General features: G+C 58.9%; 3 protein-coding genes across 3 annotated transcripts; 1 reads left to right on the top strand and 2 right to left on the bottom strand.

Moving 5' to 3' along the window:
* Positions 1-71: 71 nt before the first annotated feature.
* VTN (vitronectin) lies at positions 72-5,575 on the bottom strand. Its single transcript, XM_063342492.1, has 9 exons — positions 5,460-5,575; positions 3,513-3,662; positions 2,927-3,046; positions 2,287-2,604; positions 2,041-2,180; positions 1,608-1,764; positions 1,330-1,479; positions 475-747; positions 72-299 (listed from the first exon to the last, which is right to left on the bottom strand). Exons 2-9 carry the CDS (start codon positions 3,571-3,573, stop codon positions 181-183), a joined length of 1,338 nt encoding a protein of 445 aa, XP_063198562.1. The 5' UTR covers positions 3,574-3,662; positions 5,460-5,575; the 3' UTR covers positions 72-180.
* Positions 5,576-6,164: 589 nt separating this feature from the next.
* Positions 6,165-18,648, top strand: SARM1 (sterile alpha and TIR motif containing 1). Its single transcript, XM_063342489.1, has 10 exons — positions 6,165-6,873; positions 9,425-10,043; positions 10,203-10,415; positions 10,541-10,632; positions 11,144-11,379; positions 11,507-11,600; positions 12,079-12,268; positions 12,361-12,482; positions 13,058-14,406; positions 15,501-18,648. Exons 1-9 carry the CDS (start codon positions 6,413-6,415, stop codon positions 13,185-13,187), a joined length of 2,157 nt encoding a protein of 718 aa, XP_063198559.1. The 5' UTR covers positions 6,165-6,412; the 3' UTR covers positions 13,188-14,406; positions 15,501-18,648.
* Positions 18,649-18,664: 16 nt separating this feature from the next.
* On the bottom strand, positions 18,665-22,253 carry SLC46A1 (solute carrier family 46 member 1). Its single transcript, XM_063342491.1, has 5 exons — positions 22,005-22,253; positions 21,032-21,884; positions 20,567-20,650; positions 19,412-19,568; positions 18,665-18,873 (listed from the first exon to the last, which is right to left on the bottom strand). The coding sequence occupies exons 1-5, from the start codon at positions 22,251-22,253 to the stop codon at positions 18,798-18,800; spliced, it is 1,419 nt and encodes a 472-aa protein (XP_063198561.1). The 3' UTR covers positions 18,665-18,797.
* Positions 22,254-23,978: the final 1,725 nt, after the last annotated feature.

Here is a 23,978-nt window from a genome sequence, read left to right as displayed (position 1 = left end):
ACCACAGCCCTCGGGGACACAGGGAGCTCGGACTACAAGGACGGGATGGATGGATGGACGGACAGACAGCGTTCTCCAGCCTGCGCGGCACTCACAGTTTATTTCTCTCTAGCTCGGGGCTGTGCTGCCCGGCGGCTGCGGGGGGGGCTCCCTCGGGTGGGCGGCTGCGGGGGGGCTGTCTCAGGTGCTCTCCTCCCCGGGCTGCGGGCAGTCCAGCCAGTACTGGGCGATGGAGCGCGGGTAGCGGGGCTGCACCAGGTCCACGCGCTTGGTTTGCAGGTTGACGCGGTAGTATTTGTCTGGGAAGAAGGGGAGATGGCTGTCAGGGCTGCCCGTGGGGCAGCGCTGCGGGGAGACGCCAGCTCTGGGCACCTTCCCACCATGTCCCAGAGCTCGGGGACATCGCAGAGTGAGAGGAGGTCTCTCCCTGCCCCAGTCACGCATCTCTCCCAGATCCCGCCGCCCCGGACTCACCTCCTACAAAGAAGTAGACGCTCTGGAGGGTCTTGCACTGGGAGCCTGACAGCCAGTCGCTTTCAACGCCCGCGGACTCGGAGTCGTTTTGCAGCCATCTCCAGAAGCCCAAATTCAGTGAGCGGTGGCTCTTGTACCTCTTGCGCTGGCGGCGAGACTTCCTCCTCCGGGGCTGCTGGGAGGCCACGTAGATCCTGCCGGCCATGGCGGCATCCAGCCGGCTGGGCACCCCCCGCCAGTCTTTGCTGATGTACCGCGGGCTGCTGGCCCCGGCTGGCAGAGGGGCAGAGGGCGAGTCAGAGGGGCAGCGACGCACGGGGGCGAGCCGAGCCCAGCCCCACAGACAGCCCACCAGCACCTGCTCCGAGCCCCCCAGGGATGCTCCAAAGGATCCCAGCCTGGATGGGATGAGTGACGGGGACACGGACCAGGCAGAGCCGGGTCCTCACCCCGCCGTGGCTGGGATCAGCCCTGTGCTGCCGACCCCCCCTTCTCCTCTCCTCCGTCTCTCATTTCTTTTGCCCAAGGCCGGGGTTTTCTTATGGCATCTCCAGCTCCAGCGGGAATAAACAGTCCCCAGCAGCGACGCTGTGGTGCGAGGTGGCCAGGGATGGGCTCGGTAGTGCGGGGCGTGAGGGGGGCTGGGATTTGGGATGCTGTGGGAGATGCAGCTGTGGCCTGGGGGGGTTCCTGTGCATAGCCTGGGCTCCTGCTCGGCACAGCGGCTCATCCAGCCTGCCTGCGCTCCCGGGCATCGCTCCCCGCTCCCCGGGTACCTGCATCCCTCGTGCCCCATCAGTGTGGGCTATAATGGCACACGTCAGCCCTTTCCCCGGGGGCTGGCCCAGCCCTTACTCATCCTGCTGCCGAAGAGGATCTGGAAGACGTCCTCCCAGCTGTCGCGGTTCATGAAGGCGTAGTGGTTGAACACGGCCGAGGGGGAGGACTTCTCGCAGTCCGCCTGCGTGGGCTGGTGGGCGAAGTCGTACGACCAGTATAACTTGTCTAGGAGAGGACGCGCAGGGCGTTAGCGGGCGACACACACTTGGGGGGGCAGCAGTAACTAGAGGGTTGTCCTCCCCATGGCCACGGTGCCGTGCTCTGCCCGGGAGCCGGGGGGCTGCACGTCTTACCCTTGAAGAAATAGACTCTCTCATTGCCGTGGTAGCTGTGCGCGGGGAGGGCGAAGGCAGCGTCGACGTTGTTCGGGATGCCTTCGAAGCCCTCGGAGATGTCGCGTGGGTACCCGGGGTCCAGGACTCCGTCGTCAAAGCGCCAGTACTGGCTGCCCTGGGGGGTACGGGACAGAGGGGGGGGTCAGGGGGCTGGGTGCAGCATCCCCCAGGCACAGGTCTGCTGGGGGGAGCGGGTGGATGCTGGGAAGCCCCGTGGTGAAGCTGGGGCTGCCTGGGGCCCTGGACAGCCGCAGGGATTTGGGGATATCTGGCAGCCACCGTGTGTGTGTGTGTGTGTGTGGAGGGTGCCAGGGTGGGGACGGGGCGGGTTGCGGGGCCGTGCCGGCCATCCCGGGAGTACCCCCAGCCCTGCAGCCAGGCTCCTGCCCACCTTGAACAGGTAAGTCTTGCCCTGGCAGTTGATGCGGGTGAAGGCTGCGTCGATGGGGCCCTCGATGCCCCAGACATCGCTGATGAGCTTGGGGTAGCCGGGACGCACGCTCGTCTTGTCCAGCTCGTAGAAGTACTTCCCTGGGGAGAGAGGGCAGGTGGGAGTGGCAGGAGGGACCGCAGCCACCAGCATGGGGTGACGGCCTGGCAGTGTGTCCCATGTGCCCAGGAAAGGTCTCCGAGGTACCTCGGAAAGCATAAAGGGAACCGTTCTTCAGGTCAGTGAAGGCGTCGAAAGGTTTCCTGCTGCACAGCTCCTCGGGCTCCTCCACGGGGTCCCGCTCCCCGGCGCCATCCGGCGTGGTGCTGGGCACCACCTCCACAGGCACCTCCGTCAGCGTCTCCTCGGGGTCCGGCTCGGTCTCCAGCGTGGGCTGCACCGTCAACAGGGATGGGGGCACCTCTGTGGGGGGTGCCTCGGTGTCCCCTACCGTACTGAAGTCGACGGGGAGGTTGTAGTCAAGGTAGTCGTCCTCCGGCAAAGCGAACACGTCTCCCCGGGTCACTGCAGGAGAGAGCGGGTTGGTTCCCAGGAGCCCTGGGTATCACCCACGGGATCCGGGTGCGGGAGCCGCTTGCTCCCAGGCAATACAGATTTGCACGCACCCCCGGGACCCCACGCTGCGGGCGGCAGACAGCCGGCTGCCAAAAACCCCTGGTGTTGCAGCACCCTGAGCACCAAATCCTGGCACTGCCTTCACCCTGCGGACGCGGGTGGGTGCAGAGCTGGCCCAACACGGACCCCCTCAAGCCCCCGCAGCGTCAGGCACCCACGGCCACCCCGGCAGCCCCTGCTCCGGCTGGGAGGGTGGCCGTGGGGCTGGTACCTTTGGCTTTGCAGACGGTGGAGTAGTCGCTGCAGCAGCTCTGGTAGTACACGCAGAGGGTGTCGCACTGGCACTTGCGCCGCGCGTCGAAGGCATCATCGCAGCGGCCCTCACAGGAATCTGCAAGAGCCGATGGTCAGCGCAGGAGAAGTAATGTGGGGTGGGCAGCGGGGTCAGAGCATTCCCCCCCAGCCCAGCCCCAGGGGTGAAAGCAAACATGGGCACAGCCCAAATGGGGGGACCCCACCTCTCCATGGGTACCCCCATCCCCAGGGCTACAGCGGCACCTCTCCCTGCTCCCACCCAGGTCCTGTTGGGATGGGAGCCATGGGCCAGGCTGTGGGGGGGGCCCATGGACAGGGATTTGCCCAGGCACCACTGATACCCTGTCCTGCCTGCTTGCCTTCTCCCCACGCTGCGAGGTGTAGCCAATGTGGCCAGTGGCCACGGCTACCACCTGGTCCCCCTCCTCACCCTGCCCGGGCTCCCCAGCCCCTCCACCAGCCCAGGAGCCGCACTCCCTCCATCCCAATCCCTGGCTACAAGGGGGAGGCAGCTGGCACGGGGCTGGCCAGCTCGGGCTCACCTTCAGCAGCACGGGCGGTGGCAAGCAGGGCTAGTAGGAGGGCAGGGACGAGCAGCCTCATCCTGGGCGGCCGGGAGCGCAGCCCTCCTGCGACTGTGCGGGCTGGAGGGTGGCTGCGGCCGGGGACCCGGAATCCGCTGTTTGCTCAGCCTGCCCCGGCGGGAGAAAACAAACAGGCCAAGGTCGGAGCAGAGGAAAAATGGGCAAGGACGCTCTCCCACCCAGCAGCCCCCGCAGCCCACGCCGAGCTGGCCGCATTTTGCCGGGGGACGGGGCTCCCCATGAACGCAGGAGGCTCCGAGAGATGCTGGCCATGCATTTGCTGCCAGCGCTTTCCCGGCCAGGGTGCGGGGTGGGCAGCGGTCCAGGGAGAAGGAGGGGGGAGCTGCAGGCCAGAGCCAGGAACCAGTTTTGAGTTTCTGCCACACTTATTCCACAGCGAACCTCACGGTATTAAAGCTCGCAGCCTCCGTCTCGAGGGGTCCTTGTCCCCAGTCTGGGACAAATACCCAAACGAGAGGGGACAGAGGAGCGGTGCTCAGAGGGCAAAGGGAAAAGCCCTGGGCTTATGGTTGCCCAAAATGTCACCGTTTTGGAGGACTTGCTGTTGGGATTTCAGCTCTCTCAATGCCAGCAAGGCTGTGAGCAGACGCCGGGGAGCCCCAGGGCACGGCGGGGCTGGCGACGGAGAAGGTGCCACCTCTGGGCACAGGGACCAGGGGCCAGAGGTGAGCGGCCGGGAGGGAGGGAGGGCGAGCGGGGAGCCCTCTGCACTTTCACTGCAGTAGGCAAACAAAAGCCTGTGTATTTTGCTCCCGTCATTCCCTTTCTGGCCAGACTTTTCGGTTACTAATTAATGTCGACTCAGCTCTTTTGGCAGCTCCTGATAACTCCGGGATGTTTATTTAATCGGGGGCAAGGAGCAAAGGCACACGAGGCTATGGAGATAGTGCCTCCGGCTGCCTCTGCTGCCGCAGCACTGCTGGGACAGGAGCTCCATGGGGTCTGTCCTGTCCCCGGGGCAGGAGCAGCACCGCTCCGGGCTTTAACGAGTGATGGAAGGTTTGGGGAGAGAAGGACCCGAGCAGGGTGCCCTCTTCTCCAAGGGCCCCGCCTCTGCCAGCTCAGACACGGGCAGTTCCCGGCATGGGCTGCTCCCACCCTTGCTGGAAAGAGCTTTGATTTGGTGTTGCGAAAGGCATTTCTACCTGGAAAGTCCCGCTGAAGCCACAGGAAGCCACCGGACGCTGGGCTGTCGGGGCAGGACTTCTCCTGCAGCCCCGTCACCCCGCTCCTTGCCCCCTGGCCACAGCTATGGCGGGGCTGGCATTGTCCCCGGGGGCGAGCACAGGCCCGCGTTGCCCTAAAGCTTCATCCCGTCCCTGTCGAATCGAGCCCGGGGGACAAGCGCCCTGAGAGATGCTACGGGGGGGAGAAGGTCTGGGCAGCGTCTGAGCTGCTTTTGCTGATCGGCTGAGACAAAGCTCCCTCCTGCTGCTCCAGGCTCCCCACCACCAGCAGCCGCAGACCCATGAAGGCTCGGAGAGCCCTTCCCTGGCTGCTGTGCTCAAAGCATGGCAGGAGGAGACGCCAGGAGAGGGGCTGGTTTGGGTAACGTGGCCCTGGGGAGCCCTTGCAGCCAAGGGCTGAGCTCTCCCCAGCAAGGAGAGCTCCGACATAAGGCTGATCCCCCAGGGAAAGGCCGGGAATCCCCGCTATTCCCAGAGCCCTGGCTGCCGGTGCTGGAAATCGCTTTCAAAAAGCAAAGCGAAGCGAAGCGAAGCAAAGCGCTCTGGGCTGGTCAGGACAAGCCTAAGGGGACGGTTTGAATTCTGCCTGCCACAAGCAGCAGCCTCCTCCGAGGCAGCGAACCCCTCTGCTGTTCTGCATCGCAACAGCCCCAATCGTTACACCCAGTTAATAATAATTTATCAGGAAAATCCTTACTGGTTCTGTGCCGAGCCTCTCCTGCGGTACCGGGCCGCTCAGGTCGCCTTGTTTACCGTCCTTCACTGCGAGCTGACGTCCCTTTCCTCTGTCTGTCCCTGCGTAGTGGATTCAGAGAGGATTAAAAGGGCCTCTGTGGCATCAAAACATCAACTTGAATTTAAGGCTCAGCCTGAGCTGGCCACAACCTGGTTTTGGAGCCAAGGATTTAAGCTGCTCCTCCCAACACAGGCAAGAAGTGGCCAAAGCATTTCTGCCCTGAGCACGTCTGGCCTGGATAAAAAAGAAAACAAAAGGGGCCCAGGCTGCCTCTGCTCTTTCTTTTATCATGCAAATCCCGAGCCCACCCAGAAGAGCTGCTCTGAATTTCCACGAACCCACAGTGCCAGGATGGCCACAACCACACCGTGACCACGGCCACCGCGGTGGCCATCCCTCTGCTCCCTTCACCCGTCGCAGAGGGTCCCAAGAGCAAGGGGGGGGTGGGGGTCCCTGCGGGGGGTGGGGGTCCCTGCCTGACCACAGGCTCCGCAGCAGCTTGGGCAAGGCGGGGGACATGATCCATGGGGACAGAGGGACAAGCCCCAGCTGAGGCTGGGCAGGCGGAGGGCTGCGGAAGGAGGGGTCTGGGGGGATGCCAGAGCATCTGCAGCGAGGAGGGGGATGCTGCTGCCCGCAGATGAGCCCCTCCTTGGAGAGGCGGCGCCTGCGCGGGGTGACATCAGCCCCTGAGGACCCGAGATGCCGAGCCTGGATCTGGGAAGGCGGCTCCTGCCACCGCTTCCAGCTCCGCATCCCGGCAGGGCAGGGAGGGGAGAGGGAGCCCAGCCCTGTGGCTGGACCCTGGGCCAGCTCCGTTCCCCCCTCCGCCCACCTCGGGTCCCCCCAAGCGGCGCGGTGGCCCTGGCCGGGTGCTCCCGGCGGGCGGGTGACCGAGGATGCTGTGCTAGGAGATGCCGATGGTGCTCACCTTGCTCGTCTCCCTCTATAAGCTTGGCCGGTTCTTCGCCATGGCGGGTGCGGAGAGGCTGGTGGTGCCCGAGTGTGTGAGCCAGGCGGGGAGCTGGGCCGGGGGGGGCAGCTCCAGGGAGCACCGGGAGGTCTCCCCCGGGGTCAACATGGATGTGAGAGCAGCCCTGGACCGGATCCTGCCCGCCCTGCACCAGACCATCGCCTGCGCCAAGCAGGCATCCAGCCCGGTGGAGCTGAGGAAGGCCATCGCCGAGGTCTTCCAGCTGGTGGAGGAAGCCTGGGGGATGCCCACGGTGGGGAGGGACGTGGCCAAAGTGCTGTGCGACACGATCCGCCTGGAGGGGGGCCTGGACCTGCTGCTGAACCTGCTGTACACGGCGGAGCTGGAGACCAAGTGCCAGGCAGGAAGACTCCTGGAGCAGATCCTGGTGGCAGAAAACAGGTGAGTCTGCAAAGAGAAACCCCCCCACCTCTGCCGGGCACAGCCCTCCCCATGGCAGGCTCACCTGCCGCCCCGAGCACAGCAGGGATTTCCTCCACCCATCCCACCCACAACCCCCAAATTTCCTTGCTCTGAGTGCTCCCAGGGCATCAACCCCTCTCGGCTCCGCACCGCGTCCCCCCACACCCGGCACTAGCACAGAGGGGTCTTGCTGGTCACACCCAGGCAATGGCACCTCCCGCCACGGCTGGAGGGAGGAGGACCAGCCCCAGCTCACGGGATGCTGGTGAGGATCGGGGTGTCCTCATGAGCCACCCTCAACCTGGGGCCACCCAGACAGGACACCCTCCGTGGCTGAGGTGGGTCGGTTTGGCTGGCCCAGACCATCCCACCCCAAGGAGAAGACACGCCTCCCCCTTAGCCATAACCGCAGCAGGAGGAGGAGGATGAAGCCGGTTCCTAGAGGCTTTTGCTGCTGGCCAGGGCTGGAATGATGCCCTAAGGAGGGGGCCAGCCTGGCAGCGGCCCCCGTGGTCCCTAGGCTCAGAGGCTGGAGATGCGTGTGCTGCACCCCAGGGAGAGGCGAGAGGCGTCGGGCTGGCTCCGCCAGAGCATCCTCACACGTGGGCTGGGAGCGCGTGTGTGTGCGCGCGCGTACGGGCACATGTATGAGGGTGGCATGTGCACACGTAGCACCCAACACATCTAAATGCACAGCCGTGCCGACGCAGCGCCCGCTCGCCCTTCGAACACCATGAACACAGTCCCACACGCCCCGGCAGCACCGCCTGCAGCGTGCCGGTCCCCGAGAGGAGCCGTACACCTGTGGCGTGCTGGGTCAGGATCAGCCTTTCTCTGCTGGCAAACACGTGGCTCTGCCAGCTCCGCTCGCCCTTGCTGTGCCCAACCCCAGCCAGGGCTCTGGGCGGGTGTCGAGGACGCCCGGCCAAGGTTTTGCTCCAGCTTCATGGGTGATATGTCTCGCTCTAAGGTCACGGACTTGAAGGCTGGGCCTCACTGCATGCACTGGCAGGCAAAAAGAGGCAACAGCTAAATCAGGAAAGTCCATTAGGGTGGAATTAATCCCAGGAAACATCACTGGCACGGTCTGAATTCAGCACTTAGCTTCCTGGCAAGAGAAAGCAGCTGCTTGGAGTTGCCGCCTCTGCTCCAGGAGCAGTTCATGGGCCAAGGTCTTGGAGTAGCCGTGGGTCCCCAGCCCCTTGCTCCCCACAGCCCGACCCACCATCAACACCCAAGCAATGGCAGGGAGGTGTAGGGTCCCTCCCTGGGTCCAAGCCTCTGGCTTAGAGGCCTCTCCCAGCATCCCTGCGCAGCAGAAGCGGTGCTCAGCTCAGCCAGGACCCGTCCTGGCTCCATCCCATGTCTCCAGGGAGTTGGGCACCTGGCAGGACTGTGTTTGTCATCCAGCTCCATGGCCGAGTCCGGGCTCGGAGCCAGTCCCAGGCTGAGCGCTTTTTATTTCCAGAGCTCTCCACAGTATTTGCTGCCAAACCCGCCCCAAGGTCAGCGTGAGCCATGCGGGACACAGGCTTCCCAGAAAGGCTCTTCCCGCCTCCCAGCACGGGGAGGCCAGCGTGCCTCCACCCCACCGTCCCTGGGGGCCGAATGCATCCCTGCCCGCACGGACAGCATGGCGCGGGGCATCTGCCCCAGCGCTTGTGCCTTGTGAACGGAGCAGCTCCACCGCGGCACCAAACGGGTCATTTCCACGGCCAGAGATGGAGCTGCCCCCTCATCCCAGGCCGGCTGATGGGAGAGCAGCCAAGAGCCCATCATTTCCCCCTTCTTCACTCTATGCTTGTAGGGCACAGCCCCATTCAGGTGTCATTTTAAGACCATCCTCGCAGCACAGGGCTCCCAAGGCCAGCTGTGGCTGAGCAACAGCTGGTGGCCCTCGGCCACCTGCCCCCAGGCTCTTGTTGTGCTCTTCTAGGAGAGCACAGGATCGTGAAAATAAACAGCTTTCCTCCAAGCTGCCTCCACGTTACCATCCCAGGACAGGCAGATCCCTGTCTGTCACACGTCCCCATGGCCAGTTGTGTGTGGTTGCTCAGCCAGATGTGAAACCCCTGTCCTGGGCTTGGCACCGATCTGGAGAGCAGCCAGAGGACAGCATGGGTTAGGGACAAATATGTTTTCACCCCTGAACACGAAGCAGCTCACACACACCCAGGAAAGCTGACAAAGCAGATCTATTTATAGCCTATCCAGCACTGTTAATTGCTACGTACGTCTTACCTTGAGCACGAGAACCTCTGGCATGGTGGTGCTGAGCTACACGCCCCAAGTCCTGTCCCATCACAACGTCTTCCATCAGACCCAGGCAGGTTCTTCCAACGCCATCCCGCCGCATCTCGCTGCACCGCAGCCTGACAGCGTATCTGGCAGCCGTGTCCCACAGGGAAACATCTGGCTGTCATGGGGCAAACGCCACCGAAGCAGGGGGGAGTCCACACGCCAGCCACTGTTCTCATTCCCTGCATGGCCGTCTGCCCCCCTCACCTGCCTGTGCCTCTCCTTCCTGCAGGGATCGGATCGCTCGGATCGGTCTGGGAGTGATCCTGAACTTAGCCAAGGAGCGGGACGTTCCCCAGCTGGCGCAGAGTGTCTCCGGTATCCTGGAGCACATGTTCAAACACACCGAGGAGACCTGTTTCCAGCTCATCTCTGATGGAGGCCTGGATGCTATCCTCTACTGGTGCCGCTGGACGGACCCTGTCGTGCTGCGGCACTGTGCCATGGCCTTGGCCAACTGTGCCATGTACGGGGGGCAGGCCAACCAGCGCCTGATGATCGAGAAGAGGACAGCGGAGTGGCTTTTCCCACTGGTGTTCTCCAGGGACGACGAACTGATCCGCCTGCACGCGTGCCTGGCCATCACGGTGCTGGCCACCAACAAAGAAATCGAGAAGGAGGTGGAGCGCTCGGGGACGCTGGCGCTGGTGGAGCCGTTCATCGCCTCGCTGGACCCGGAGCAGTTTGCCTGTGAGATGCTGGGCAGCAGCGACAACAGCCAGGGGAGGACGGCGGACGACCTGCAGCGGCTGGTGCCCTTGCTGGATAGCTCGCGGCTGGAAGCGCAGTGCATCGCCGCCTTCTACCTCTGCACGGAGGCTGCCATCAAAACCAGGCAGAAGAAAACAAAGGTAAAGGGTAGGTTGGCCTGGAGGAAGGAGACGCAAAAGAGCAGGGGTGCCACAACTGCATCTTGGTGTCCTTTGCTTCCCTCTGAGCTCACTGAGTACCCTGTTTTTTGGCTGACCCGGCCCAGGTTGTTGTGATGTCTCCTCCCTTTGTGTCCCCAGATTTTCAGTGAGACTGGGGCTACGCAGAGCCTGAAGAGGGTCGTGTGTTACTCCACCAGCAGCACCACCTCCTCCCTGGCCAAAAAGGTGCTGCGCATGATAGGGGAGGAGGTTCCTCGGCGCATCCTACCCACGGTTCCCAACTGGAAGCCCTGCGAGGTGCAGACGTGGCTGCAGCAGATTGGATTCAACAAGTATTGCCAGAGTTTCCTGGTAGGACTGCATGCCGGGGGAGGGACACCCAGATGGGCCTTTTTGCCCCATCCTGCAGCAGAGGTGTAAGCATCTCACCCAACAGCTTTTCCTGGGACCTTTCCAGCCTGGATTTCTCTTGGCAGGACCACCAGGTCGATGGGGACATTCTCCTGAGACTGACGGAGGAGGAGCTGCAGGAGGATTTGGGGATGGAGTCCAGCATCACTCGGAAGAGGTAGGACCACCGCACCTCAGGAATGCTACCAGGGCACGCTGGTCTCTCTCACGGTCATCATCACGGTGGCAGAGCCAGGGAAAAGGTCTGTGCCTTTCCCTTCTTGCAAAGACAAGAACAGAAATCCTCAAAGTGGGAAAGCTGGGCGGCCAGGGCTTTTCCAGGGCAGTATGCAGTCCCAGAGGGGCCAATGCATGGGAGAAATGTGGGATGGGGAGAGACCACCTATGGCACTGGGGAGGTGGGATCCCGCAAGTTACCCAGAAAGATTGGAACTTACCTGAGCTTCTCCTCCCTTAGCTGAGCTCCTCATACCTCCGTGTCCTGAGGACCAACGCTCCTGCGGTCCCGCAGCTATTCATCTCTTTGCTCCTTAGCTCATTCTTCACCACGGCATGTAGCTGCACTCTCTCCTGTGCAGATAAAAGATGTGGTACCAAATCTCTCTAGATCCTGTCTGGTCCAGCAGCCTCCCCTCCCCACTCCATGTTTTCCTTTGTTTCTCCACCAGGTTTTTCCGGGAGCTGACGGAGCTGAAGACCTTCGCAAACTATTCCACCTGCGACCGCAGCAACCTGGCCGACTGGCTGGGCAGCATCGACCCCAAGTTTCGCCAGTACACCTACAACCTGCTGACGAGCGGCATCAACCGCAACTTCTTGCACCGGGTGACGGAGCAGCAGCTGCAGGAGGACTGCCACATCAACACGGGCTTCCACCGCGTCCGCATCCTCACCGCTGCAAGGGGTGCGTGCGGGTCCCGCTGCTGCTCGCTGTGCCGGAGCAAGGCGGGGGGTGGGGGGTGAGCATCGGGGGTTGTTTGGGATGAGTTGTTGGGTATTTTTAACTTTTGGTTGCCCTTCGCTCTGCCTAGAAATGCTGCACTCCCCTATAACGCTGCAAACTGCTTCCGATGGGACTGATGTGTTTATCAGCTACCGGAGGAGCACCGGGTCACAGCTGGCCAGGTGAGTCCTGCGGGCAACCTTATGGTGAAGCCCAGAGTGAAGGCTGGTGGTCAGGTGTGGGAAGAGCGTGGAGCCAGGAGGGCTGAAGGCTGCAGCAGGGAGAGGCTGCCAAAAGCTGCAGTGCAAATGGGGACAGCACGTGCCATAAGCTGCGTGGTGGGCAGCCTTATGGTCCACCCAGTCCTGCTACTGCCACCCTGGCCCTCTTTGGCACTGACTTGCCCTTTTTCCCGCTGAGCTTGTAGGGGATCACAGCAGAGATTTCATGTCCTGCTCCCTGTGTTTTCTGTGTGGGCCCAGCCACCTGTAAGCAGGCTGGGCTGGCAGCTGGCACCTCAAGGACCGTGCTGTTCTCTTGGGGGAGCCTGTTCGTTGCTCCTCCGTCTCACCACGTCTTGGCCAACGTGGCGGGAGAGCGCGTGAAACCCAGGCGCTTGGCCGTAGCTCTCCTCCTGGTGCTGTCCCCTCTTGCCACCAGCCTGCTGAAGGTCCACCTGCAGCTGCACGGCTTCAGCGTGTTCATCGACGTGGAGAAGCTGGAGGCAGGGAAGTTTGAGGACAAGCTGATCCAGAGCGTCATGAGCGCCCGCAATTTTGTGCTGGTCCTCTCGCCAAACGCGCTGGATAAATGCATGGGAGACCCCGAGTGCAAGGACTGGGTGCACAAGGTAGGAGATGCCGTCAGGCGGATGTTGGAGCAGGACGGGGCTGGCGATGCGCTGACGTGGGCCGCGGCCTGAGCACTCACATGTTCCCGCAGGAGATTGTGACAGCCCTGAACTCTGGGAAGAACATCGTACCTGTTACAGACCATTTTGAGTGGCCGGACCCAGAAACGCTTCCCAAGGACATGAGGGCCGTCCTGAAATTTAATGGTATCAAGTAAGTGAGAGGGACCCACGCCACGGGGTTCCTTGACACCTGGAGAGAACGGCTTGCATGAGCAGTAGCAAAGAGCACAAGGAAATTGGGAGAAACAGATGAGGGAGGCAGAACGGGCCAAAGGAGAGGTGAATTACCTCAGGTACTCCGAAGCATGAAGGGAGCAAAGGTCCCCACCATAACCCTTCTGCCGTTATTGTGCTCGGGGCTCCTCTGGGTGACAGAGGTCTCCACCCCATTGCTGCTGGGAGGACGGACGCCCATCCTCCTGCCCCCAGCCCTCCAGCCAGGAGCGACGCTGGCGGGTTTCGCAGCTCACCTGGGTTCCTCTCGCCTCCAGCTCCCCCTCCGGCACTCCAGGCTGACATCCCAACCTGCTCGTAGCCCTCCAGCCTGGCAGGGCGCAGGGGAAGGGGTTTTCCTGCAGCATCCAGTGTTGCTCCGTTTTCCATGGGGAAAAGGGCGCTCCAAGAGAGCTGGGGTGGAGGAAGGGGGTCCTGACCCACATGCACCGAGATATCTCATCGCGTCTTGCACAGTGGAAAAATTAACTCAGGTTTTCCCCTCAAACACAGGTGGTCCCACGAGTACCAGGAGGCCACGATCGACAAAATCATCCGCTTTCTCCAGGGCCGTTCCTCCCGGGATTCCTCGGCTGGGTCGGAGAATGGCCTGGACTGCTTGCCCTCCCTGGGGCAGCCCTAGAACCAGCACCTCATCCCCTCCAGAGACTTCCCAGGTGACCCCTTTTTTACGTGGGGCCAAATTTCTCCCTCTAGATTTCCCCCCCCCCATCTTAGTACCTTTGGCTTGACGCGAGGCCTTGGCTCGTTAGACCCCCTCCACCCTCCAAATGCAAGCTAAAAGGCCAGTACTCACTACGGTGCCTGGTGACCCAAGCCAGGGTGGACGAGTTGCCTTCCACCGTCCCTTGGGCTGGCAGGACGTGCAGGCTACGCCTCCCGCAACGCAGGTGGAGGGGGACCGACACCGTCCAGACCCTCGCAAATGGCCGCAGCTTCCCCCAGAAGCATGGCCGAAGAGGAGGGATCTTCTGCGTGTACCAAAAGCTGGGGAACTGGCGAGGGGTACATCGCAAGAGGACACGTGAAGGGGGAAGAGCAGCTTGAGAGGGAACGGTCCACAAGCATCGTATGGCCTCTGCTGGGTGCCACGGGAACGTCACTGCGGTCAGAAGCCGAGAGCAGGAAAGGGCAAATAAAAGCTAAGCCCTAACGAAATCCCCGTGTTTGGGAAAGATAACACACAGAGGCTTCTAAACTGCTCAGCAGCAGCTTTCCCTTTCCCAGTAACGTCCCTTTATCACAGGAGTTCGCTCCCTCCTCGAGGGCCTTTCACCTCCTCGTGCTGCGAAACCACTTTGTGCTCTTAACTCCGGTGATTCAAGTTTGGGTTCGGATCACGTAAAGTTTCGGCAGGGTCTCTGCGAAAAGTGCTTTTAAAACACCGCCGTTCCCTCCACCTGATGTCCTGGCTTTGCCACTTTATCAGGTTTACACTTACAGGGCACAGGAGGCTGGAGTGTGACTCTGGAAAACATATATCCATGCAGATACGGAAGACGCTAATTGCTGTACTGTACTCGTGGAGTTATTCCACACTAGCTGTATTTTATTCTGTTGTTGGAGCTCCAGAGCAGATCTGTGGCCCGTTCCTTCAAACGGCATCTCTCACCACCGACAGCCCTGGCCAAGCTCCTCAGGCTGGGGGCTGTCCCTCCTCTCGGCTGGACGCAATCCCAAGTACCATTTGTTTCTTTCTACTGACCTCTCCTCAACACCCAACAGGGTCTTTTTGCAGCTACTCACCCCGATATATCAGGAAGAAGCGAAGTGGATGCAAAGGGCAGGCGGAGGTTGCTTGGTGCGAGCAGGACCCTCAGCTCCTGCTGCTGACCCTGCAGGTGAGGAACCAGGGGCACCCTGACACACGTTCTCCTCAATTCATAGAATCATAGAATTGTCAGGGTTGGAAGGGACCTTAAGGATCATCTAGTTCCAACTCCCCTGCCATGGGCAGGGACACCTCCCACTAGATCAGGTTGCTCAGAGCCCCGTCCAGCCTGGCCTTGAAAACTTCCAGGGATGGGGCTTCCACCACCTCTCTGGGCAACCTGTTCCAGTGTCTCACCACCCTCACGGTGAAGAACTTCTTCCTAACGTCCAGTCTGAATCGACCCATCTCTAGTTTTAATCCATTCCCTCTAGTCCTACCATTACCCGACATCCTAAAAAGTCCCTCCCCAGCTTTCTTGTAGGCCCCCTTAAGATGCTGGTAGGCCACTATGAGGTCTCCTCGGAGCCTTATCTTCTCCAGTCCTCACAGGAGAGGTGCTCTAGCCCTCTGATCATCCTCGTGACCCTTCTCTGGACACGTTCCAGCATGTCCATATCTCTCTTGTAGCAGGGGCTCCAGAACTGGACGCAGTACTCCAGGTGGGGTCTCACAAGAGTGGAGTACAGGGGGAGAATCACCTCCCTCGCCCTGCTGCCCACACTTCTCCTGATGCAGCCCAGGATACGATTGGCTGTCTGGGCTGCGAGTACACTGATGGCTCATGTTGAGCCTCTCATCTGCCAGCACTCCCAAGTCCTTTTCTTCAGGGCTGCTCTCAAGCCAGTCACTGCCCAGCCTATATCGGTGCTTGGGATCGCCCCACCCAGATGGAGGACCTTGCACTTGGTCTTGTTGAACTTCATCAGGTTGGCATGGGCCCACACTCCCAGCCTCGTCCCACAGCTCACGCCCGCTTGGAGGGCGAGCAGGCTCTCAACAACATGCCATTTTCATAGAATCACAGAATGGTTCACGTTGGAAGGGACCTTAAAGGTCATCGAGTTCCACCCCCGCTGCCCTGGGCAGGGACACCTCCCACTAGACCAGGCTTCTCAAAGACTCATCCAGCCTGGCCTTGAACATTTTGCAATCAGGACGAGAAATTGCAGCTCCTACCTGAGCTTGGCTTTTTTTTTTTTTTTTTTTTTTTTTTTGATGCAGAGCAAAGCGGATGATGCAAAGTGACATCCTTGTTCAGAGCATGTGCAGGACGAAAAGCAAGCCATGCCCGGGGAACACCAGCCTGCCCTGACGGCCTGGAGACCTGATGCACCCCACTTCAGCAGAAGGAAGGTCCTTTGCCTGTCCCTGCCCAAGAGAACTCAACCCTTTCGGGAGGTAACGAGGGGTCGCAGCCACCTCGTCCTCATCCTGGCTCTCCCCGAAGCCTCGCCGCTGCCTTAACTGGCCAGAACACAAACGCATTTCCTTTTTGGCCTAGATCCATGAACATTTGAGAAAAAAAAAAGTTAAATTCAGGTGCTTAATTACAGCTTTATGGGTAGTTCTTATCAGCTCACAGTTAATGGCATCTTTGCTCTCCAGTGAAAGGTTAATAGCTGTATCTGCCCAGCATTCATCAGAAATAGAATCTCTCTAATCTCCAGATTAAACACGGGAAACACGAGGCAGCCAGCAGATGAGCCCAAAGGTGAGTCTGCCAGAGGGTGGAAGCCACTTGTGAGCTTCTTTGGGGAAAAGTCTTGAGTAACTGACTGAACGTCAGCGCCTCCACGGCCACTGAAGGAGTCCCACACAAACAGTCCTCAGGATTTTTCTCCCTACAACAACACACAGCAAGACTATTGCGTATTGTTTTCCAGGAGCTGTCTAGCAATTAACCTCCCCATCCACCATTCAACCTAGAGGAGATTTACTCGTCCTCTACAGCTTAGGTGTCTCACCTGCAATGAGATCGCACCTCATGCTCCAGCTGCCCAGACCGTGACTCTTCCCATTTCCCCATCAGTCAGTTATCTTCACCTTAACGAACTCGCCCTGCTCTTGACAAAACATCCCAGCCCCTTCCAGTTGGAGCAGATGGTCTCAAGGAGATGAATCCTTCTGTTCTCGCCCTTCCTGATTCCATTGCTATGTCATGTCAGGAAGCGTTTGAAGTTGTTCTATCAGATATTATTAATAAATCTGGTTTATACTCTAAATCCCCACCTCTTTTCCGTTTGTGTCACACGCTTCTCTCCTGCATCCCCAGGGACCCTCTACCTGCTGCCCACAGCCACGATGCACGGATCATGTATTTGCTTCACGGCTGTCGTTCTTGGTGGACGGCCTAGAAAAACTTTAATTATTTTTAATAGAGCATAATAGCGCCTATTGAATTTCTCCTTTGCAAGCACACTGACACGACCGGGAAAGCAGAGCCAGGACACGAGTCTCACTTCACCGCACAACGCTGAGCAGCCGCTAGCATTGGCGCCCATGGAGTCTGCTGGTAGAGAAGACTTCACAATCAGTTCAGCGACAAAGATCTGATGCAGGGCTCACAGCATGCCCTGTTCCTCAGGGAGGCTAATTCTGGGCTCAGCCCATCAGTCAGACACGTATCTCCTGCCTACGTCCACTGGCCTAACTACACACACCAAGGGGCGTAGCACCAAGTTCTTAAAGCCTCCCTGCTGCTCCACCTCCTGCTTCTCTGCTCCCCAATTCTCCTGCTTTTATCAGAAACCCCTAATGAACAATGCTGTATATAAGCATTTAACATCTACTGCCAAGCTTTGGCTGCTTGCCAAAAGGCAAGGAAGAAGTTCTGTACGCCGAGGGTGGTGAGACACTGGCCCAGGTTGCCCAGAGAGGTGGTGGAGGCCCCGTCCCTGGAGACATTCAAGGCCAGGCTTGATGAGCCTCTGAGCAACCTGATCTGGTTAAAGATGTCCCTGCCGACTGCAGGGGGGTTGGACTAGATGGCCTTTAGAGGTCCCTTCCCACCCAACACGTTCTATCATTCTATGACTCTAAGTCCCAAACCTGCATTTTTCCTGACTCAGGACCCTCACGCGCTCATTCCCCACAGGGCTGATAATTTCCTGCTGCCGCTTCTTCACTGCAGAGTCTCCAATAAAAGAAGCGCCATGAAAATGCTGGAGAGGAGCAGAGAACGAGGCAAGGACAAATGACATAAACGGCTGTACGAGAAAAGCTATCCTTTTATGAACCATAAAAGAGAATGGAGGTTTTATTCGTTCTGGAAGTAATGTTATCTGCTAAGCCATTCCGCAGTTAAGGACATTATTGCACGCGGCTGAACAGCGCGTGCGATGCAGTGTACGCAGAACGGCTGGTTTATGGCAGCCTGAAGAGAGCAGGATTGGGGCAATACACTTAACGCTTTGAAAAGAACAATTATGGATACCCAGCGCATGGAGGTTTGCTTGCTGGCATCATCATATTCCCAGAAGGGCAGCAGAAATGAAGTCACTGACACAAAATGCTGCCTCGTACAACAACAACAAAAAAACCTGATCTCCAAAGACACTAGTCCTGTCCCCACACCAGCCCGTCCCACCAGCGCTGGGTACTGATGAGGAAGGACGGCTCCTGGCCCTGCCGTAAGCACACACGACACCCTAGGGACCACGTATCACAGCTGGGGCCTCAAACGTACAGTGTAGAGACCATCAGTTAGGGAGGCCCGATTTTGTCCATTTTAGCCTTAACTTCATCAGTTTGGGCAACTGCCAATCAAGGCACCGACTTGCACCTTAGTATTCTTACACGAGCTCTTACTTCTCCAAAGGACCTTTGAAATCCTGGGCCGGGGGCAGGACGCGCCGCTGGCACTGCTGACTACAAGCACTTCATGCGTCAGACCCTCCCCCTGGGACACCTCTAACCCCCGAAGCTCGAGCCGGTTTAGTCCCTAAGGATGGCGATAGCACTCCTGTGCCAAACTACTGCTCATCAGAAGGATTTCCGCAGGAGCCCAGCCTGGCATTCAACGTTTGTATGACTTTTATTGGCAGATAAAAGACAGACCTTCCTCCTCGGCAGCACGCTGTTGGGTACCTCAGCTTCAGTCTTGCTCCGCAGGCTTTGCCAACAGCATCTGCTGCACCCTGCAGTGCTCAGAGGGGAAGATGTTTGGCAATTAAACCAGGATTCAGCTCTCTCTCGCCACTAAAAGCATGCCACGGATCCTTCCCCCCCGCCACCAAACCCCAAACCACTAACCAGCCCTGCAAATGGCCAACAACAGCTTTTGCTCTCGATTGGCTTTTGGGTCTCTTGGGTTTTCTCTGACAGATGAGCCAACGCAATGGCGAGGAGGCGTTCGCATCTGCAAATCGAGTTCCTAATGGCAGCCAGAGCCCTGGTTTCCAACTATTTGGCATTTAAAAATGAGCAAGGACGAGCAAGGCGTCCTTCCAGGCAAGAGTAAAGAGCAGTCTTCAGATGGACTCTGCCCAGCTGGCCAACTCCTTGTCGCCAAGTTGCTGCTCAGCCGTCTGCAGGGGACAGGGAAGCTTCTGAGAAGCGGCTGTAGTTCTGGTTTGAGTCCCAGATTTCTATCCACCTACAAAAGAAAGAGCAGTCAGAGCCTACGAAGGCAGGCTGGGACGTCGCCGAATGAAGGGAGTTTTAAAGTTTCAAGGGAACGGAAGAAAATGGCCCTGCCAGGAGCTGTTTCACTTCTACTGCAAATCCCAACACACTCTCTGTCTGTCGCAGGACTAACCACAGGTTTTGTTTTCCATCACGACACTTCTGCTTTAATTAGCAGAGAAACAACAGGAAGAGAGACTGTTAAGAGAGCTCCATCTCTTCGGTAAAGGAGGACTTGCAAATTCAACGCCCGGTTTTGGATTCCACTCCAAGGGTGGAGTAAGACACTGGAGAACCATGAATTTCAGCAACTACCTTACTTGGGCTGGAGGTTTATCGTTAGGGTTCAGACACCAGAAGAGACGGACCTCTGCTCACCAGGGCACATAAACATAATTGCAGATATGCCTTAAAAACCGCGAGCCTCCCTCCCAAGTAGAGTAAATAGTATTTTTCATGTTACACTTCACGGGTCCCATGGCAAAGTTTAGAAATTTGAAGTAAATTACCCAATAATAGCCGCTGGAATAAGAAGAATTATGGCCCCGAAGAGAAATGGGAACCCCCTCATGAAGTGCAGGGTGGCAGGGTAGAGGGAGTTGAACACTCCTGTAGCCACGAGCGAACACAGCCCTTCCACACAGGCAACGGAAGCGAAGAGAGCACCTGGAAAAGACATTTCAGAGGTTAATGGAGAGAGAACCCCGCCCGCAAACACCTTTACATCACTTCAGTGGAACGCTACGAATCTTTCCAAGGGTTTGCGCTTCCCATCGGGAAAATCGGGTGTCTGCACCGTCAAGCGCGGCGAGCAAGGGCTGGGAGCAGAGGTGAGGCACGCCGCGCTGGCCAAACCTGTCTCCGCAGCCAGGACCAGCTCACTGATCCCCGGAACCGGTATCACCAGAGCTGACCAGGGATATTACACATCAGCTGGACCGTAAACGCTTCAGACGGGGCTATCCAGGTCTGCTTACTGCCGAGCACATCTTATCGCCTGTTAAACATTAAGTTTGAGCAGAAGGCTGCGCTTTATAGATTTAGTATCATAAATCTGGTACCAAGTCTGCGCCACCGTCATTCTTAATATGAGGAACACGAATTCTGCAAAGCCGCCTTTCGACCTCTCCCCCCTCGATTCCCTCCTCCCCTCCGCCTGCAGAGCCATTCCCAGGCGGTGTTTAACAGCACGCGCAACCAAATTACTGGAAGAAAGGCAAATGTGCTCCTCCCATGGGTTATCCATGATCTTTCCCCATGGTCAATGATACAACCCTCTAACAACACTGGGCTTCTTCCCACTGTTACTGATCTACCTCCAAGAGTCACGGTCAGGGAAATCTCTGTTTTCTGCTCGTTATATAATCCATTTTAACCCTTGCTCCTTGTAAAAGTTTCGGAAACAAAGAAAGGAATGAATGAACGGTGCCCGAGCTTGAACCCGACGCTTTTCATCTTGCTTGAAAACGTAGCAAGTCTAAACGGACGAAAACTGACAACTATTCCGAAAAAATAAAAATGTTGCCCTGAGCCTGAGGGTGAGCGCAGGGGCACGGGGGTCCAAAGGAGCCAGGGAAGTCCTAACCTCCCAAAGCCATTTGGTTTCAGTGTTCCATGAGACGGTGTTTCGGGACCTGGCTTAAGCGGAGCGGCTAACACCTTACCCTGTTCCGTCTCGCTGACCAGCTTGGAGAGCTTGGCTCTGATGACTGGAGTGGCTGCCATGGAAAGGAACAGGATCCCGTAACCTGTGAGCAAGATACAGCACGTCAGGGAAAGCTCAGCTGAAGAATAAACGGCCTCCAAAGTCAATCCCAGGAATCTGCAACTCCAGGCAGTTTCTCCCTGCTATATTTAGACCCAATTCACCCTCCCGCCCCTCACCATGTGCTTTAGTCCGTATCTGCAGCATAACGCAGCTTCTAGGAACTACGTGGCTGCACTTGCAACTTCAGTGTTTGGCCAACTTTGCTGTTAGCAAGCCACAGCTTTGTCAGTACACAGGCTGACACGGGGCCAGAACTTCCTCCGCGTGCTTGAACTCCCAGAAGCACCCAGCCCTCCTGCATTCCCCTGCCATCTCCAAGGCAAGAGCCCGGGATACAGGGAAATTAAGAATCGGGCGTCACCTGTAAACATCAGTGGTGTTGTCGTTGCAAGAGAAATCACCACCAGTCCAGAAATATTGGAGATCAACCCGATCTCTGCCACCCAGGTGTCTTCAAGGCAGAGCTGCAGCAGCCGCAGCCCTCCCAGGCTGCCCAGATAAGCCAAGTAACTGGCGGCCGAGCCGTACCCGATGAGGTCCGGGGCCCAGCAGAGAGGGGAGCCGAGCTCGTACAAAACAAAGAGGTCCTTGGTCCCAAAATGGACCGTGACAAGAAGAAAGAAAGCCAAGGAGTAAAGGGCGAGCTTCCGCCTGGAGCTCACGCGTTCTGGGGCCGTGTACAACCTGTAGACGGCCTTGTAATGACTGAGCGTCAACAGCTTGGCTGGTTTCTGCTGCTTCACCGATTCCTGGAGACAGAAGGCGGCGTAGAGAGCGGCAGCAAGGCTGGCAGCAAGCACCAGCCAAAAGGGGTTGATGTACCCCTGTGCCTTGCGCCACTGGCCACCGCCGATGCTGGCCAGCATGCCCGCCACCCCGAGGCATGCCTCCAGGATGGCGACGCGAAACGTCCGTGCCCGTTTGTCGCTGATGTCGGCCACGTAGGCGAAGCAGCTGGCCAGGATGAGGTTGTAGTCTCCCAGGAGGCCACTCAAGAGGCGGCCGAGGAGAAAGTAGGCGACGTGCAGCTGCAGGTACATGACGAGCAGATAGACGGCCGCTTGCACGGCCATACCCACCGCCGGCAGGACGAGTGCCGGCCGGCGGCCCACGCTGTCGCTCCATGGCCCGAAGAGCGTCACGGAGAAGAGCCCAACGAAGAAGCCTCCCAGGTTGATACAGAGGTTCCAGTGGGACACCAGCGCTTCCACCTCCTGCAAGACAAACAGGCGCTGAGGCCCCGGGGCCGGCGGCACCCAACACGGCCCCGGGAGGCGGCAGCACCCCCGTTCCCCCCCCACCACCACCACCCCCCGCCATCCCCCATCCCCGACCTGCCGCAGGGGCTCGGCGGCGGCGCTGCCGTTCCCGCAGCCGGCGGGGCTACTGGCGTTGGGGCCGCTGTAGCCACGCTCGGCCCCCAGCCGGTCCCAGAGGTACTGGGTGGCCAGCGGGCCCTGCAGCCCGAGGGATAAGGTGGCCAGGAAGAGGAGCGGCTCGACGGCGGGCAGCGAGGGGCACCGACGGGCGGGGGGCGGCGGCGGGGCGGCGGCGGGGGGCTGCGGCGGCGGCGGGGCGGCCATGGCGGCGGCGGCGGCGGGGGGCGGAGGAGCCCAGCGCTCCGCCCGGGACGGGCTGCCCTCGCCCGCCGGCCCCGCCCCGCCCCGGGAGGCGGCGGCAGCACGGGGGGGAACCGGGGCGAGGAGGGGGGGGGGGGGGTGTTTGTCCCCGGTTGTCGCGCATCCCTCCGGTAAACCGGGATAGGGCTCGGCTCCGTGCCCGCGTCGCCTTCCGAGCGGCGGCGGCGGCGGCGGCGCTTGGGTCCCTGCTGAATAGGTGGCTTTCAACCCCGTTTAGTGTCATTTCATAGGGTCACAGAATGGTGTGGGTGGGAAGGGACCTTAAAGCCCACGCCGTGCCACCCCCTGCCCTGGGCAGGGACACCTCCCACCAGCCCAGGTTGCTCCAAGCCCCGTCCAACCTGGCCTTGAACCCCTCCAGGGATGGGGCAGCCACAGCTTCTCTGGGCAACCTGGGCCAGGGGCTCAGCACCCTCGCAGCAAAGAATCTCTCCCTAATATCTCATCTAAATCTCCCCTCTTTCAATTTAAAACCCTTCCCCCTCGTCCCATGGCTCCCCTCCCTGCTCCAGAGTCCCTCCCCAGCTTTCCTGGAGACCCTTTCGGGGCTGGAAGGGGCTGGAAGGTCTCCCCGGAGCCTTCTCTTCTCCAGGCTGAACCCCCCCAGCTCTCTCAGCCTGTCCCCACAGCAGAGGGGCTCCAGCCCTCCCAGCATCTCCGGGGCCTCCTCTGGCCCCGCTCCAACAGAATCACACAAAATCATGGAATAGTAGGGGTTGGAAGGGACCTCTGGAGATCATCTAGTCCAACAGGTCCATTTACTGATGGAGAAAGAAATTTAGACTTAAACCCTGCTTTTTATCTTACCTCCAAACAAAGGAAAAGTTATAACCAACATTTTAAATGCCCCAGGAATCTGAGAAACGTGGTAGCTAGCAGTGTGTAATCACTTCTATTAATTCACAGCACATCAGAAAGTGCTTTTGCTTCTAAAGGACAAAAAAAAAACTTATAAACTGTAACACACAAGAGGTTTTGGCTGTGCTGTTAGGTTCGGTCCGCCTTGAAGAGCGGATCAGTAAGCCAAGACCAAGTTGTTCTTTAAAGAACACAATTCAGAGTATTAGATGAACCCGTTTATATAAAACTGGAGTAGTTCCAAATCAATGTAAATCGGCATCGCTCCTTTGACACCACTGAGGGGGTGTTAATGGGCTACAGGCGCAGCTCTAACAAATTCCCCCCCCGGAGACGTAACCCGTTCGTTTCGCAGTATGGCGCTCACCGAGCTCATTGATGGCGTCCTCGAAAAGCGGCAGGACTCGCGTAGCAGTGGAAGCGATCCCCATGGACGGGCTGCTTCCCAAGAACAGGCACCGTGCCTTAGCTGAGGCCCTTCTGCGTTGTTTCTCACGCCCCGTCGCGCGAGGCTGCGGCTGGAGGCCAACCTTCCTGTTCCAGAGGGGCGAAAACCAGAGGTTTCCTTTTAGATTTTGACTGCAACCTCACGACGTGGGAGTAGGAAACAGACAAATTACTTCGTCATTGCCTGATTTTGTCGCTGCACCTTTTCAGACGCTAATTCAACATTAAGTGGATGCAAAATTGGGGGGGGGGGAGGGATATAACTAATATGAAAGCTTTTTCTCGTTTTTTTTGTACCAAAGGTGAAATGCTAAAGCTCAGGACTGGCAGTTTTTTACCGTGAAGCTGTTTCTTGTGAGCAAC

Source organism: Chroicocephalus ridibundus, chromosome 7 (genome assembly GCF_963924245.1).
Source record: "Chroicocephalus ridibundus chromosome 7, bChrRid1.1, whole genome shotgun sequence".
Lineage (NCBI taxonomy): Eukaryota > Metazoa > Chordata > Aves > Charadriiformes > Laridae > Chroicocephalus > Chroicocephalus ridibundus.
This window is presented reverse-complemented; position numbering and strand designations above follow the sequence as displayed.

Coding starts and splice junctions, on each gene's coding strand:
- VTN (XM_063342492.1), bottom strand. CDS start 3,573: ATGAGGCTGCTCGTCCCTGCCCTCCTACTAGCCCTGCTTGCCACCGCC. Junction 1,765..2,040: donor GCAAGACTTACCTGTTCAAG/GTGGGCAGGAGC, acceptor CGTACCCCCCAG/GGCAGCCAGTACTGGCGCTT. Junction 1,480..1,607: donor GAGAGTCTATTTCTTCAAGG/GTAAGACGTGCA, acceptor GTCCTCTCCTAG/ACAAGTTATACTGGTCGTAC.
- SARM1 (XM_063342489.1), top strand. CDS start 6,413: ATGCCGATGGTGCTCACCTTGCTCGTCTCCCTCTATAAGCTTGGCCGG. Junction 10,044..10,202: donor CCAGGCAGAAGAAAACAAAG/GTAAAGGGTAGG, acceptor TTGTGTCCCCAG/ATTTTCAGTGAGACTGGGGC. Junction 10,416..10,540: donor AGTATTGCCAGAGTTTCCTG/GTAGGACTGCAT, acceptor TTCTCTTGGCAG/GACCACCAGGTCGATGGGGA.
- SLC46A1 (XM_063342491.1), bottom strand. CDS start 22,253: ATGGCCGCCCCGCCGCCGCCGCAGCCCCCCGCCGCCGCCCCGCCGCCG. Junction 21,885..22,004: donor CCGCCGAGCCCCTGCGGCAG/GTCGGGGATGGG, acceptor TTTGTCTTGCAG/GAGGTGGAAGCGCTGGTGTC. Junction 19,569..20,566: donor GGTCAGCGAGACGGAACAGG/GTAAGGTGTTAG, acceptor TGTCTTTTCCAG/GTGCTCTCTTCGCTTCCGTT.